At 40.8% G+C, this 15,801-nt stretch overlaps 1 protein-coding gene across 1 annotated transcript in view; it reads left to right on the forward strand.

Moving 5' to 3' along the window:
* The window catches only part of DNAL1 (dynein axonemal light chain 1), a 40,770-nt gene extending 25,369 nt beyond the window's left edge, over window positions 1–15,401 (forward strand). The window contains exons 6-8 of the mRNA XM_006170526.3: window positions 6,316–6,442; window positions 9,325–9,465; window positions 12,493–15,401. Of these exons, the coding sequence (XP_006170588.1) occupies window positions 6,316–6,442; window positions 9,325–9,465; window positions 12,493–12,533 (309 nt within the window). The 3' untranslated portion in view covers window positions 12,534–15,401. The remainder of the gene's footprint in view (window positions 1–6,315; window positions 6,443–9,324; window positions 9,466–12,492) is intronic.
* The last annotated feature ends 400 nt before the right edge of the window (window positions 15,402–15,801 follow it).

Genomic DNA, 15,801 nt, shown 5'->3' on the forward strand with positions numbered 1-15,801 from the left:
AATAATTTTTAGTCATACCTTTTGTTTAATGACAGCATAATCTATGACATTTATTGATACACCATAATTTATTTAAATCAGTTACTTATTAATTATTTAGTTCGTTTCTAGTTCAGAGTTATTATAATCAATGCTGTTATGAATCTCCTTTTAGCTATATTATTGCATTCATCCATGAATAATTCCTTGGATAAATTCCTTGAAATGGAATTGCTTGGTCAAAAGGTATGAATTTCTTTTAAGGCTTTTGTGCCATATTATCCAGTTGCCCTTTGGAAAGTTTGTTACAATTTATACCTCTACCAGTAGTATGTGAAAGTTCACATTTCCCCAAACCAACCTTGGGCATTTAAAAATTTCGACAATATGTTTTATTTGTGTATTCATTGGCTATTCAAATTTTCTTCCAAAAAGGTGAGATGGAACAATAGTGTAAAACTAAGTAATTTCGGGAAGGATGATACCAGTTTCTTTTTCTTGTATCTGTTCCCAAAAAGGCATTTCTTTTGTGTGTTTTGAAGTTTTTATAGCTCCGGATTCCTTTACTCTTCCTAATAGGCACAGCTTTGCTTTATAAGAGCTAGTGAGAGGCAGCTCTGTGGAGCAGTAGTAATGTGCTACTCAGAAGTTAGATCACACATGGTGCCCCTGGTTCAAATCCCCAGTCTGGTCAGCCTGAAACGTGCTAGTTGCAGATGAATGCCAGCAGGCGAGAGGACTAGAGGAAGGGGACTGCAGTGTGACCAGACCCTGTGCAGAGTGCTCTTCCCTGTCTCTCTCTCCTTTGCTCTCACATGCCACACATGTGTCTATCATCAATAAAGGAAAAAATGGTTTGTTAAAAAAAAAAAGCTAGTGTGGGGTTGAAATTGTAGCGCTTCCTGACACTAACCCTCGTTATAGAAACATATAACACCTATGTAGGAGTCAATGTTCAGAGGTGCCATTTTGGAATATCTCAGATATATTAGCTAATGTCTGAATTATTATTTTTAAAAAATATTTATTTTTGAAATAATTATTTTATTTACATTTATTTACCCATTTATTTATTTGTTTTAATTTGACCAGAGAGGGATAAAGAGAGAGAGAGAAGCAAGCCGCCAGGCCCAGGACTCAAACCGTGGTTGGCCACGTGGGAGTCCAGCACCCTTAACCACCACATCAGCTGCCAGCCCCACTAATCTCTGAATTATATTTCTACTCTTTTTGGTTTTTGTTTTGTTTTTCCTTTTTAAATTTGCCACAGAGCACCTATACTTCAGGGAAATAAAGGGCGAGGAGTTTCAGGGGGAGGGAGAGATTTGAGAAATCATTCCTGGGAGGGATGGCCTTGCCGCAGTCCCTTCTCCTCCATTCTCTTCTCTGGACTCTGAGCACACATGCACATGTGCCCCATGCATTTCTCAAGCACTCTGGTCCAGGACCCTAAACTGCAGCTGGCCATGTGGATCAAGCAGTCCTAACCACCATGTCACCAGCTGGCCCTATATTCCGACTTCTGTGTGTCCATTTACCACAGAAGGTGTGTCTAATACATTTATAAAGTGCTTGGAAATTCTTAGAGATTAGATTCAGGAGTTAAGTAAGGGAAGTTTCCTTTAATAACCAGCAGATGATTGTTTGCTTTCTTATTAGAGGTGAGTAAAATTCTTAATGATTTCTAAAAAATTGATGTTTTTTAGTTTTAAGTAGGTTGGTACATTTAGGGATATTTTACCTTCTCTGTATTCTCTGAGGCTTAAGATGGTAAAGATGTTCAGTATAGGGACGTTTTTCATAATGGGCAGAATATTAAATTGTAGTACAGACATTCAGAATTCATTATATTTCAGCCTAAACATTATTTCAATTATCTGTAAAGGAAGGATTTGTAAATAAATATATCCTGGAATTTTTTAGATCAATATCGTAGATACTTGGGGCCAGCCAGATGTTGTGGAAGTTAAGGCATCTAAATCCCACATGGCCTACTGCATGGTTTGAGTCCTGGACCTGGTGGCTTGGAAAACATGCTGGGTGTGTGTGTGTGTGTGTGTGTGTGTGTGTGTGTGCGCGTGCGCATACCCAGAATCCTGAGGGGAGAGTGGAGGAGAAGGGACTGTGGCATGGTCATCCCTCTGTGGGGCGGGGGGTACTTTCTCACTTTCCCTCTCTTTCTCTGGTAAATGTACATGCCTTATAGCAAAATTTTAAAAATACACACACACACACTTGACACTTGATGTCTTCAAAGAATTTACAGAACTCCAAATTCTCAAGTGTTGCCGTGTATATAATTTCTGCTATGAACTGTAGTATACTTAGAGGCCATAAAGAACTTGTAAATATGGGATTAAAGATGTATCCAGAAACTCTCTGGCTGAACTACCACTTGCTTAGATCTCTTCACTTTCTACACACTCCTATAATAGACTCAACAATTGGCTTTCTTTCATGAGTGTGTGTTTCTGTGGGTCTGTGCTTGTTCAAAAACTCTCCTAGTTAAGCGTAGGCTAAAGAAATATGAAGCTGCACAGGAATGCAGATACTGGCACTCACATGGGCTCACACACACTGCTCAGTTATTCATACAGATACACTGGCCTCAGAGCTCCATGTAAATAGCTGTCTCAGCAAATGCAAATGATTACCATAGTGTGTGAAACATGGAATGTTAAATTGAGGGAAAAGGGTTTGTTTAAAAACTACTTGGGACAACTTCCTGCAACATACACCATATTAAGATATGTTATAAGCCCGTTCATATGTATGCTGTGGCATTCACCTTCCTTTCTAATCTCATTTCGTATTGCACTTAGTAATTTGTGTGTATTTCGTCTGTCTGTGTTGGGACCTCCTGTAGCAGGGACCGTAGGCCTGCACCATCACACCCAGCTCTTTCAGATGGGGTCTTGCTATGTTATGAAGTCACGCTGCTGCAAGAACTCAGTCTTGTCTCAGCCTCTTGAGTAGCTGGGACTGCAGGCATGTGCCACGGTGCTCAGTGTACTTTTTGTTGTTGTTTAGTTTTTGTTATAGGACATGTGTGCTTGCCAGAAAGGTGAGAAATCACCCCGGCCCAGAGGGGATGGCCATGCCATAATCTCTTCTCCTTCATTCTCTCTTCATTCTCCTCTCAGTACTTTGTACTCCTCACTCATACATATGTGACTGACATGATTTTCAAGCCACCGGGTCTGGGACATGAACACACAGCCGGCCATGTGGGATCCAGTGACCTAACCTCCATACTACCTGCTGGCTCTCTGCTCAGACTTTTAGGGAGGATGATGAAATGAACCCAGTCCTCCCCTATGGTGTCAGCTTGCTGAGCAGTCACGTCCAATGTGTGCTACTGTGGCTAGGCCCTACTTGGGAATCTTTCTTTTCCTTGACTGTGCCAAATCTATTTCCATCTTAGGACCTTTGTACTTGCTGTTCCCTCTGTCTTAAAAACCGTTACCATGGGGACCAGCAGATGGTGTAGTGGTTATGTTGCTGGACTCCCACGTAGTTGACCACAGTTTGAGTCCCAGACCCGGCAGCTTATAACTCATGCCAGGTGTGTGTGTGTGCATGCCAAAAATCCCAGGAAGAGAATCGAGGAGAAGGGACTGTGGCATGGCCATCCCCCCTAGGGGACGATTTCTTGCTTTCTGTCTCTCTCTCTCTTTCTCTCTGGCAAGTACATGTACCCTATAGCAAAAAACTCTAAAAACAAAAACCACAAACCAAAAAAAACTGTTACCATGGGTAACATGCTGGCTCCTAAGAAACCTTTACATCTATCTCAGCTCAGGTATTACCTCCTCAAAAAAGACCCAACCAGCCTACATCTAAAGCAGTCCTCCAGGGAGTAACTCTTAACACTTAGAACTTTATTTTTTCATCACCCTCATTACATAGGAAATTCTTATTTACTCTCTATTTCTATCTGTCTCTCTCACACACAAGAATCCTGATGTCAGTTTTGTTCATTAGCATCTACAGTACTGCTTGATACATATAGCATGCACTGTTCATTGAGTAATTCAATCTGTTCTTTATTACTTATTATACAATTATTATTATTATTATTTTAATTTGCTAAAGGGCCTGTGTGCCCTTTAGCACACAGAAAGAGACAGAGAAAGTGAGAGAGGGGGGAAAGTGAGAAGGCACTGCCCGGACTGACTGGCAAATGCCTCAATTTCCTCTCTTCCATTCTCCTTTCTGGACTTTGGGTACACTATGCCTAGCGTGTTTCTCAAGCTTCATGGTCCAGGACTCAAACCACGCAGTTGGCCACGTGGAAGCTAGCTGCTCTGACCACTAACCAACCACTGGCCCGCAATTATTATTTAAAGTAAATTTTTTGTCTTTTTTACGAACAAGAGGATGCTCATTCCTGGAGAGAGACAGAGACAACAGAGGGAGAAGGAGAAAGCCTCCCCCCAAGGAGTGTGGTCACGTCTCAATCTATCCTCCTTTATTTCTTCATCCTTTGGGGTTTTGAGCACACATGCACATGCACCTGACATGTTATTCTAGGCTCTGGGATTGGGATTTGAACTGTGGTCTTTCATGTGGGATCCAGCTTTCTTAAACACTAGGCCACAGGGCCCACATTATAATTTTTAATTCTAAAAGTAATATATGTTCATCATAAAAAAAGAAATCAAGCAATTCATAAACAAGAGAGAACTTCAAACAAGTTTATCAAAAAATGGAATTAAAATATGAGTTTAAAGTTTCTATCTTTTTTTCTCCTTAGGTTTTTGCCATAGGGCACGTATGCTCACCGGAGAGAGACAGAGAGAGGGAAACTAAGAAATCACCCTCCAGGGGAGATGGCCACACCACAATCCCTTCTCCTTCATTTTCTTCTCAGGAATTTGGGCATGCACACACATGTGCCTGGTATGATTTTTGACTCCAGGTTCAGGACTCAAACTGTGGCTGACCATGTGAGAGTCTAGTACCTTAAAGTACCTTAACCACCATGTCACCTGCTGGCCTAAAGTTCATATCTTTAGTCATCTGGAGTTTACTTTCATATGTATCATGAAGACAAGTATCTGGGCTTTTTTTTTTTTTTTTCTCTAAATGGTTGGCCATTTAGCGAAGTCTTTTTCTTTGGAAGTGCTACCTCCTGAACTCCTGTATATGCCTGAGTAAGTTGTTAAGTGGTCAGTGTCATTGTGTTGGTTGTTCTTTCCAAAAAACTATAGTTCTAGCTCCGTTATGATCTTCTTTAGCCTTAGAATATATTTTGAAATCTGGGACCAGCAGTTGGTGTGATGACTATGTTGCTGGACTCCCATGTAGTCGACTGTGGTTCAAGTCCTGGACTCGGTGGTTTGAACTCAACCTGGGCACGTGTGTGTGCGTGCCCATGATCCCAAGAGGAGAATGGAGGAGAAGGGATTGCGGCATGGCCATCCCTCCTGGAGGGTGATTTCTCACTTTCTGTCTCTCTGTCTCTCTCTTTCTGGTGAGTGCGTGCACCCTATAGCAAAAACCTCTCCAAAAAAAAAAAAGAATATATTTTGAAATCTATTGGAATAGGTTGTTTTGTTTTTCAAAATGCTTTTCTTGGGCTTTTTAAATTTTTGGTCAGGGGCCATATATGCACACCAGAGAAAGGGAAAGTAAGGAAGTAGTGCCCATGGGGCATAGTCACACCACAATTCCTTCTCCTTCATTTGTCCTTCCTTTTGGGATTTTGGGAGGCCTACACTACACCCAAAGTGATTTTTAAGCTGCTAGGTCTGGGGCTCAAATTATACAAGTTGGTCATGTGGGAAACAGCTACCTGAACTCTCCTGGCTGGCCTATCAACTTGTTTTATGTTTGAATATTTTCATAAATGTTGGGGAAAATTCTGAATTTACTAGCTCTACCATTTAATAACACTATGCTCTTAGAAAAAGCCCTTAATCTATCTATAATAGAAATCAAATGAACTGTCTTTTTTACTTTAAATGTTGTTAAGACCAAATTATATTACCTAGAGGAAGGTAGTTTGGAAATACTACTATTTAATAAAAGTGATTAAGTAGTCCTATTTTCCTCTTGGTGATTTGGATAACTATTCTTAGTAAATTTATTATGTTTTGTGAACAGAGAAGAAGAGTTTAGATCAGTTTGAGCAAGGGAAGAGAATGTTCTATTTGGCTCTCTTAATGAGAATAAAAAAAAATTTTTTTTTAAACTACACAGTAGTCAGCTCTCCTACAAGCGAGCAGGCAGATCTTAGCTCTCTTTGAAGCCATTGTCTGTATGTTTATAAGCAAGGAGACAGAAGGGAAAGATTAAAAATAAGCATGTAAATCAGATTGCTTTCTTTTTCAGGAAGCAGTAGGAGACACATTAGAAGAACTGTGGATCTCCTATAATTTTATCGAGAAGTTGAAAGGAATCCATGTAATGAAGAAACTGAAGATTCTTTACATGTCAAATAACCTGGTGAAAGACTGGGGTAAGTGCTCTTTGCTAAGCTTCTACCTCCTATTTATGGAAGATGGGCCACTAGGGGTTCAGCCACAGTGGCACAAGCAGTTGGGGCACTGCTGCACGGTGTCAGAGATCGCGTGGGAAGGTTCTGTGTTCACATCTCAGGTCTACCTCACCACCCAGCGTGTGCCCTCAGGCCGCTCAGGGTCCCGGCTGGTTGCAGGGCTATAATAGGGGAAGGGCCGTGGAATGAAGACCCTGTTGAGGGTGCCTGTCTATCTCTCTGCCTCGCTTATGAAAGAAATAAGTAGAAAAGGAAAGAAAAGAAGACAGCCCGATTTGGAAAAAGATGCAAAATGGGAATATTTATTTCTAAATCAGAGAGAAATAGTTATCGGAGTTCCTACTTTTTTAAAAGAATTATTTAATTTTATTTATTATCATTATTGTTTAATTTTTGTGATAGAGCACATGCAGTCACCAGAGAGAGACAGAGAAAGAGTGAAAGTGAGAAAGCAAGCTGCTAGGTCCAGGATGCAAACCGCATTAGGCCATGTGGGAGTCCAGCACCTCAACCACTATGCCACCTGTGCTGGCCCAGAGTCATTAAATTTTAAATACTTGAAATATATATTTAAGTATTTACTTAGAATGAATATAATTGAATAGGTCATGTTAAGTTATTGTTCAAAAGCTAAAAGAATCAGTTTCAATTGAATAACTCTTGGGCAGAATACTTATTTGATATCTCTATTGTTTTGCTGTTTCATTGTATATTATTCATTCCTCATTACTAACGCCCTATCATTTGCCATAAACTATACTAGACTCTTTTTTTTTTTGGAGAGGGTTTTGCTATAGGGGGTATGTGTGCTTGCTAGAAAGAGAGAGACAGAAAGAGAGAAATCACCCCCCAGGGGGGATGGCCATGCTGCAATCCCTTCTCCTTTCTCCTCTTGGGATCTTGGGCATGCACACACATGCGCCCAATGTGAGTTTAAGCCACCGGGTCTGGGACTTGAACTGCTGTTGACTACATGGGAGTCCAGCGACATAGCCATTATGCTAACTGCTGCTCCCAACTATACTAGCCTCTTGACATACACAGTCAAACAGGATATTATCCTTGCCCTCAAAGAAATCATACTTTAGGAGTGAAAGTTAGTTTAAAGCAAATAATTGTAAGACTGTGTGAATAAGTTTGAAGATGCAAGGCCGGCCCGTGGTGTGGTGGTAAAGGCACTGGATTTCCATGTGGCCAACCATGGTTCAAGTCTCAGACATGGCAACTTGAAAATCACACTGGGTTTGTATGTGTGCATGCCCAAAATCCTGAGAGGAGAATGGAGGAGTAGGGATTATGGCATGGCCATCTCCCCTGGGGGGCGATTTCTCACTTTCTCTCTTTAATCTGTCTTTGTCTGTCCCCAGCAACCACATGCACCCTATGGCAAAAAAAAAAAAAAAAAAAAAAGAAAAGAAAAAAGAAAAAAGAATTCTAAGATGAGAGAATGGGTAAAAAAAAAAAAAAGGCAGTTTAGCTTAGCCTACACTGATGTAGCACCGCATAGAGAAAACCTGTCACTGGAGATTGATCAGCTGTTCTGTTTTTTTTTTTTTTAAGTTTGGTATAGCGTATTTATACTCACTAGTGGGAGAGAGAGAGAAAGAAAGTGAGAAATCTCCTCCCGAGAAAATGACCACATGTCAGTCCCTTCTCTTCCATCTCCTCTTGGGATTTGGGGCATGCATACACACATACCCAGCCTGTTTCTCAAGTCCCTGGGTCTGAGACTCAAACTACACAGTTGGTTATGTCGCATCCAGCTTTATTAACCTCCATGTCACATACTGGGCTCAGCTGTTCTTTTCTGTTGTTTTGTTTGTTTGTTTGTTTGTTTTAATTCTCAGAGATTTTGGCTTTAGGGCACATGCACCCAGGAGAGAGAGACAGAAAGTGAGAAATCACCTCCAAGGGGCAATGGCCATGCTGCAATCCCTTCTCTTCCATTTTCGTCTTAGAATTTTGTGCACGCACACACACACACCCAGCATGAGTTTCAAGCCACCAGGTCTGGGACTTGAACTATGGTCAGCATGTGAGAGTCCAGTGCCTTAACCACTATGGCACCTGCTGGCCCCTCAGCTGCCCTTTTCTATCCTTTTTTTTAAAGAATTACTTTATTTTTATTCATTGTCATTTTAAAAATCTTTTTGTTTGTTTTTGTTTTGTTTTGAAGTTGACTAGAGAAAGAGAGAGAAGGAAAGCGAGAAAGCAAGCTGCCAGGTCCAGACTTGAACCATGGTCAGCCATGTGAGAGTCCAGCTACCTTAAGCACCACACCATCTGCCAGTCCCTCAGCTCTTCTTTTCTACACTGAACTTCATCTCCTCTTCTTCCAATTTTTTTTTTAAGTTTTTTGTTTCAGATTTGTTTGAATTTGTGGCAGTGTCAGCCTTTTTTGTTTAAGTTTTTTGCCTGAGAGTACATACACTTGCCAGAGAGAAACAGTGAAAGCAAAAGTGAGAAGTCAGCCCCTAGGAAGATGCAATCCCTTCTCCATTCTTCTCCTGGAGTTTTGGGCACACATGCACATGTGTTTACCATGATTTTCATGAGCCAGCACCTTAACCACCACACCATCTGCTGGTCCCACTTCATCTCCTGTTCTTATCCCATCCTTAGGTTAGCTTTGAAGATGGAAGAGATACGTCTTCTTTTTCCTCTCATCCTATAATGTCTTCTGACTTTATATGGGGTAACTTTTCAACTTGTTTCAAAATCTTAAACAACTAATTGTCCTTAATAGTCACAAACCAAGGGTTAGTGATATTAAAATTTAGTCCCAAAAGTTGGAACAGTAAAGCTTGCCATTTTAACTTGGAAAATACTCTTTGTATTTGTAGCTGAATTTGTGAAGCTAGCAGAATTGCCATGCCTGGAAGATTTGGTGTTTGTAGGCAATCCCTTGGAAGAGAAACACTCTGCTGAGAGCAACTGGATTGAAGAGGCAACCAAGAGAGTGCCTAGACTGAAAAAGCTGGATGGTGAGTGGCTCAGAACTGCCTTGGAAAAGTTTTATAGGTATAAATTGAATTGGTGGCAGTGTCAGCCCGTGGCCTGGTGGTTAAGCTTAAGGATTCCACACGACTGACCACGTGGTTCAAGTTCTATTTTTTTTAAAGAGGTTTTTGCTATAGGGCGTGTGCGCTTGCCAGCCAGACAGAGAGAGACAGAAAGCGAGAAATCGCCCCCCAGGGGGGATGGCCACGCTGCAATCCCTTCTCCTCCATTCTCCTCTTGGGATCTTGGGCACACACGCACACGCGCCTGGCGTGAGTTTTAAGCCACTGGGTCCAGGATGCGAACCACGGTCAACTACGTGGGAGTCCAGCGACATAGCCATTACACCAACTACTGGTCCCATGGTCCAAGTTCTAGACCTAGCAGCTTGAAAATCATGCTAGGTACATGTGCATGTGTGCCAAAAATCCTTATAGGAGGGAGAAATGGCGGAAAGGGATTGCAGCATGATCATGGCCCACGGGAGATGCTTTCTCTATTTCCTTCTCTCTCCCTTTTTCTTTCTGTCTTTCCCCAGAGCAAGCACATGTGCCCTCTGTGAAATTAAAAACAAAAACAAAACATCAAATATGTGGAATGAGATCACAAGAACAACAACTAAAGGTGATAGTTGGGTCTAATATTCACAGCCATCTCTGACCACATGAAATTTAGGTCCAGATTTGAGCCAGGTTGAGATGAAAAACTCCTAGAGTGGTATAAGACCATCTGTAGACAAAATGCTTATAAGAAACCTAGACTTTGAATCAACTAGGTGACATTGTGGTTAAGGCAGCTGGATCCCTCATGGCTAACTGCACTGTTCAAGTCCCATATCCAGCAACTTGAAAAACACACCAGGTGCATGCATGTGCATGCCCAAAATCCTGAGAGGAGAGTGGAGAAGAAGGGATGGTGGTGTGGTCATTCCCCTTGGGGTGTGGCTTCTCACTTTCTTTCTCTGTAGAGTGTACACACCCTATAGCAAACTGAAAAAAAAAAGAAAAATCTAGGCCATAAAAAATGTCTGGCTGCCTGGTGGCATGATTGAGGTGTAGGAATCCTACATGGCCAACTGTGATTCAGGTCCTGGACCTGGTGTCTCCAAAATCACAACAAATAAAGAGATTTAAAAAAAGAAAGAAAGAAAAAGAAAGAGAAAAGTTCTGTAGGGGGACCAGCAGATGGTGCAGTGATTGAGGTGCTGGCCTCCCACATGGCTTACCAGAGTTCGAGTCCCAGATCTTATGGCTTGAAAATCCTGCTGGGTAAACATGCATGCATGCTCAAAAATCCCAAGAGGAGAATGGAGGAGAAGGGATAGTCATTCCCTCTGGGGGGTGATTTCTCAGTTTCCCTCTGTTTCTTTCCGTCAAGTGCGTGCACTGTATGGCAAAAACCTTTAAAAAATTTGGGGTCACTTGCCATCCAGCACATGTTGGGATGTCTAGTGAAGCAGAGCTAAATGTGTAACAGCAATAGTTTCCCCAAGCCCTTTCTTCATTCATTAATCCATTCAGTGCACACTTCTTAAGCAACTTACTTATTGTGCTTGGCATTCCACTGGGGATAAAGAGTGATTTATTAATAGGAACAAGCAGGTGGCATAATGGTTATGTTGTTAGATTCCCACATAGCCAACTGCGGTTTGAGTCTCAGACCTGGCAACTTCAAACCTACAGGTGCATGTGCGTGCATGCCCAAAATCCTGAGAAGAGAATGGAGGAGAAGGGATTGCGATGTGGCCATTCCACTCAGGGGATGATTTTTCACTTTCTGTCTCCTTCTCTGTCTCTCTGGTGAGTTCAAGTGCCCTATAGCAAAAATATCTCAAAACATTCAAAACATAAAAAGAAAGAAAAGTTCTTTTTTTTTTTGGAGAGATTTTTGCTATAGGGCACTTGAACTCACCAGAGAGACAGAGAAGGAGACAGAAAGTGAAAAATCATCCCCTGAGTGGAATGGCCACATCGCAATCCCTTCTCCTCCATTCTCCTCTCGGGATTTTGGGCACACACGCACACGTGCCCAGCATGAGTTTAAGCCACCGGGTCCAGAACTTGAACCATGGTCGACTACGTGGGAGTCCAGCAACATAGCCATTATGCCGTCTGCTGGTCCCCCAAAATTCAGATTTCTGACAACAATGGGGTTACATATCTTATTGTGAAATATGAAGAACAGAATGTGTTTAATGTGATAGCCATTATTTTTCTGCCTGGCATTTGTAGGCATTTTTATTGGTAACTCTGCACTTGAGGAGCTGATTATTCATAAGTATTTATTTTAATTCATTTGAAAAGTCTCCTGAGAGGCTTTTTATAAAATTTGAAATCAAGGAGTTTAATGAAATTATTATTATTCTAACTTTGCTAGAGGACACATGCACTGAGGGGGTGGTATGGGGGTAGAGAGAGTGAGAAAGCATACCCCAGGGAGCATGGCCATGCTGTAATCCCTTCTCCATTCTTCTCTTGAGATTTTGGGCATGCAACACATGTACCCAGTGTGTTTTTCTCTCTCTTTTTTTTTTTTTTTTTGAGAGGTTTTTGCTATAGGGTGTGTGTGCGCTTGGCAGAAAGACAGAGAGAGACAGAGAGACAGAAAGCAAGAAATCACTCCCCAGGGGGAATGGTCACGCCACAATCCCTTCTCTTCCATTCTCCTCTTGGGATCTTGGGCACGCACTCACACATGCCCGGTGTGAGTTTAAGTCACCGGGTCCAGGACTCAAACTATGGTCGACTACATGGGAGTCCAGCAACATAGCCATTACGCCAACTGTTGGTCACCATGTTTTTCAAGCCACTAGGTACAGGATTCAAACCACACAGTCAGCCATGTGGGATCCAGCCACCTTAACCACCATGCCACTGGCTGGCCCTGAAATTATTTTTATTATGGCATGCTTTACAGCATCTCAGAGTTCCTCAGGTTAACAAGAAAATGTTTTCATCTAGAATTTTAAGTCTTTTGAAAATGACCAGAAATTATTTTCTTTTTCATTTTAGGAACTCCAGTGATTAAAGAGGATGAGGAAGAAGAAAACTAACTCTGCATTTTCCTTCTTGTGTTAACTTATTTAAATGTCATAAGAACAATAGATAAGTTTTGTATAATTGTTTATTTTAAAGATTGTGTGTGGGGCAAAATGTTCTTAAGATAAAACCAATCCCTCATTCCTGTTCTTTTCCTAACCTATTCAGTGTTCATCCCCCAAACTGGTAATACCATTTTTAATCTTTTTTAGAAACCAGAAAATTTCCATTTTTTAATCTCCAGTCTTAGTTATGTACTATGTAATCCTATCTACTGAAACCTTTATAGACCAGTCATTTTTAACAGCAAAGGAACAAATATTCTTGATTTAGTTCGTTTAGCTTTTCTTTTTTAAGTCAAGCAATTTAAAAGATATACTTTTGAATCTGTAGAACATGTTTCTTGGAGGTCTCCCTCCTAGGACTCAGAAGCACAAATGTTTCATGCCTTTGATTTCGAAGGCAGCATGCCGATGAAGACTTCTCGAAGTACAGCAGCAGCCCTAGCACCAACACTCTCAAGTCTAGTTGAAAAATTTATGGTGATAAAAGAAAAAAATAATTATCTTGGAGGCCTTTGAGCCCATGTTATATTTACTTACTTGTTTTTCCAAAAATGTGTGCATTGTCAACTGGAATTCAGGTTGTGTTTACATGCATGGCCACTTGAGTCATCGTGAACAGTCATTCTGTGATCCAGGTCAGTGATTAAAATGACTGTCATGATTATTCGTTTGACCAATAATGTGACCATGTTACTCATGTGGACTTGGCCTTAAACACACATTTGGTTTATTGTTCCTCATGTGTTGAAAACAGTAATTATATTTGAATTCCTGGCCTGTCGGCCATTGATATATGCCAACATTTGCCCTAATAATTTGGTCTGGTGACCCTCATTGTTGGGGCAGTAATCGTTATGGTTACAAGGGTACAGATGGAAGGAGTGCATTTGGTACCTTTCAACAAGTGAAACGATATTTCAAAATATATTTTTTGAGAAGTCCAGAGTTAAATTGCTTTGAAAATGTATTACGTAAGTGTTTGTAGAGGGAAGAGAGAAGAGGGTTTCAATGTGGGATCCCAGCAAATGGCAATGTTTGAGGATGGCCTCCCGTGTATGAAGCAGTGTAGGTGATTTAACCTCAGAACTGCAAAGCAATAGTCAGATGCAGAGATTAGAATTTATCATGAAGAAAACTCCGTCTGGAAAGTGCAGGACACTGTAGTCAGTAACAAGGTGAAGTTGAAAGCAGGCCATGACTGAATCCCTAATAGATTACGGAAAAGTCAGTGGCCCTCTGCCAAATTGTGCCTGAAGTCGCTCCAGTAGAGACTATTGATTGTTTCCCCAACTCCTTGTGTGATTTTACTTGTATAAAATCACAGTGAAAGAGGGGAGAATCATTTCTTTAAAGTGGTTGCATAAGTAGTCCTGGTTTTCGGCTCTGATTTAAGTAGAAATGACTTGATTTTTCTGAGTCACTCTGATCAAAAGGGACCAGTGCTTTGACAATCAACTCTAAATACAAACAAGGAAGACTTAGCCTGACACTTTAGCTTTTAGCTCTTCCTTTCAATCTGATAGGAAACAAAGAAACACTTTATTCTGACTTTCTGACTGGCCTATACATTCAAAGCCTTTGGGCTGCCTGTTTTTTGGTGCATCATAGGCAATGAGCCTTCATTCCTGGTGAAGTTGAAGGCCCGCAAGCTGAGGGAAGCCTATCTTTGCTATTTAGTTTGCATTTCATCTCTTAGGCAAGCTTGAAGCCTTATTGCTATCTCTGGGTACCTTTTCTAAAAATTACCCTGGAAGCGAATATAATAGAGGATAAATCACTTCATATTGAATTTGTAAAATGGCTTATAGTTTAGGTGTTTGGTTTTTCTGAATTATGTACTTTAGAAACAAATTTTCTCTTATTCTCCTTGTTTCTTAATATCTTTTAATTACTGATAGTTCTCAGTGAAATGTAAGGTGCTTTTCTATGTCCATTTCACACCAAATTCATATTCAGTTCCACTCAACAAATATTTGAATGACTTCTGAACATCCCTATTCATGGAATTAAAGCCAGAATCCACGCCGTTAGAAAATGGAAAGTAGGGCTATGAAATAAAATAGTTCAGGATTTTCTTAGATTATTCCTTAAGTTATCCTTTACTGCTACAAATTTAACTGATATTAAATCTTTGGTTTATACCTCCTAGATTAGGTATTTGACCTTTTTGGGACAGATTCCCTCTGTCTTCCTGTTTTAAAGCATTACGCTATTTTTGTGGATCATTTACATTCTATTCTTAGAAATTCTGGAATTAGTCCAGTTACTTTAATGTTTTATCACAATTTTGATTTTAGTCCACCAAGGAATTCAACTTCTCTGTTACCTAACTCTAAGCTTACCTAACTCCATAGGCAGGCCTTAAAAGGTTTTTATCCTGTTAATAGGAATTTGTTTCTTTGAACCAGAGATTCTCAACTTGGCACTATTAATATTTGGGCTGGACAATTCATTGTTGTGGGGGCCGTGCCATGCATTGTAGGAGATTCAGCAGCATCTCTGTCCTTTGCCTACTACATGCCAATAGGACCCCTTTCCCAGTTACAACCACAAAACTTGTTTCCAGACGTTGCCGTCTCTACCCTGGAGCAGGGTTGGCAGGAACAAAATCTTCCCCAGTTAATCCTGTACTTTTTTTTTTCTTTTTTTTTTTTAGTATTCTATAGGGCACATATGCTTGCAGGTTTTAGGGCCAGCAGTGGGGAGGAGGTAGTGAGAAATCATTCCCCAGAGTTGGGATATTTTGGTACAGACATATACATGTCCAGAATGTTTTTCAAGGCACCAGGTCTAGGACTTGAACCACACCATGTGGGATCCAGCCACCTTAACCTCTGTGCCACCTGCTGGCCCAAGAACCTGTGCTAAAATTTTTTACATCAGCATTCTTTTTGCCCAGGATCTGTTTATTTTCACTCAGTAGTCACATGCCATTTGAGTTGCATGGGAAAAGGTAATGTATTTCATAATCTTGGATAGAAGGAAATGGCCACTGGTGTTTCCTGTTTTAAAATGTCCTTTTCATAGCTCTCATATAATATTAGAAACTCAGGGCTTGAAGTTTATCTTTAAAAAACTTACCTTTTTTTCAGCAGGGTCTCAACTTTTTTTCTCAGCGTTCTTGGCTTATCTTAGGACAGTGATTATTAACCTACCTCTCTTACTATTCACAGAATTCAACTTTATGATCAATTTTGCTTTGTCTCTACAGTCTAAT

Source organism: Tupaia chinensis, unplaced genomic scaffold, assembly GCF_000334495.1.
Source record: "Tupaia chinensis unplaced genomic scaffold, TupChi_1.0 Scaffold148607_1, whole genome shotgun sequence".
In the NCBI taxonomy this organism is placed as follows: Eukaryota; Metazoa; Chordata; class Mammalia; order Scandentia; family Tupaiidae; genus Tupaia; species Tupaia belangeri.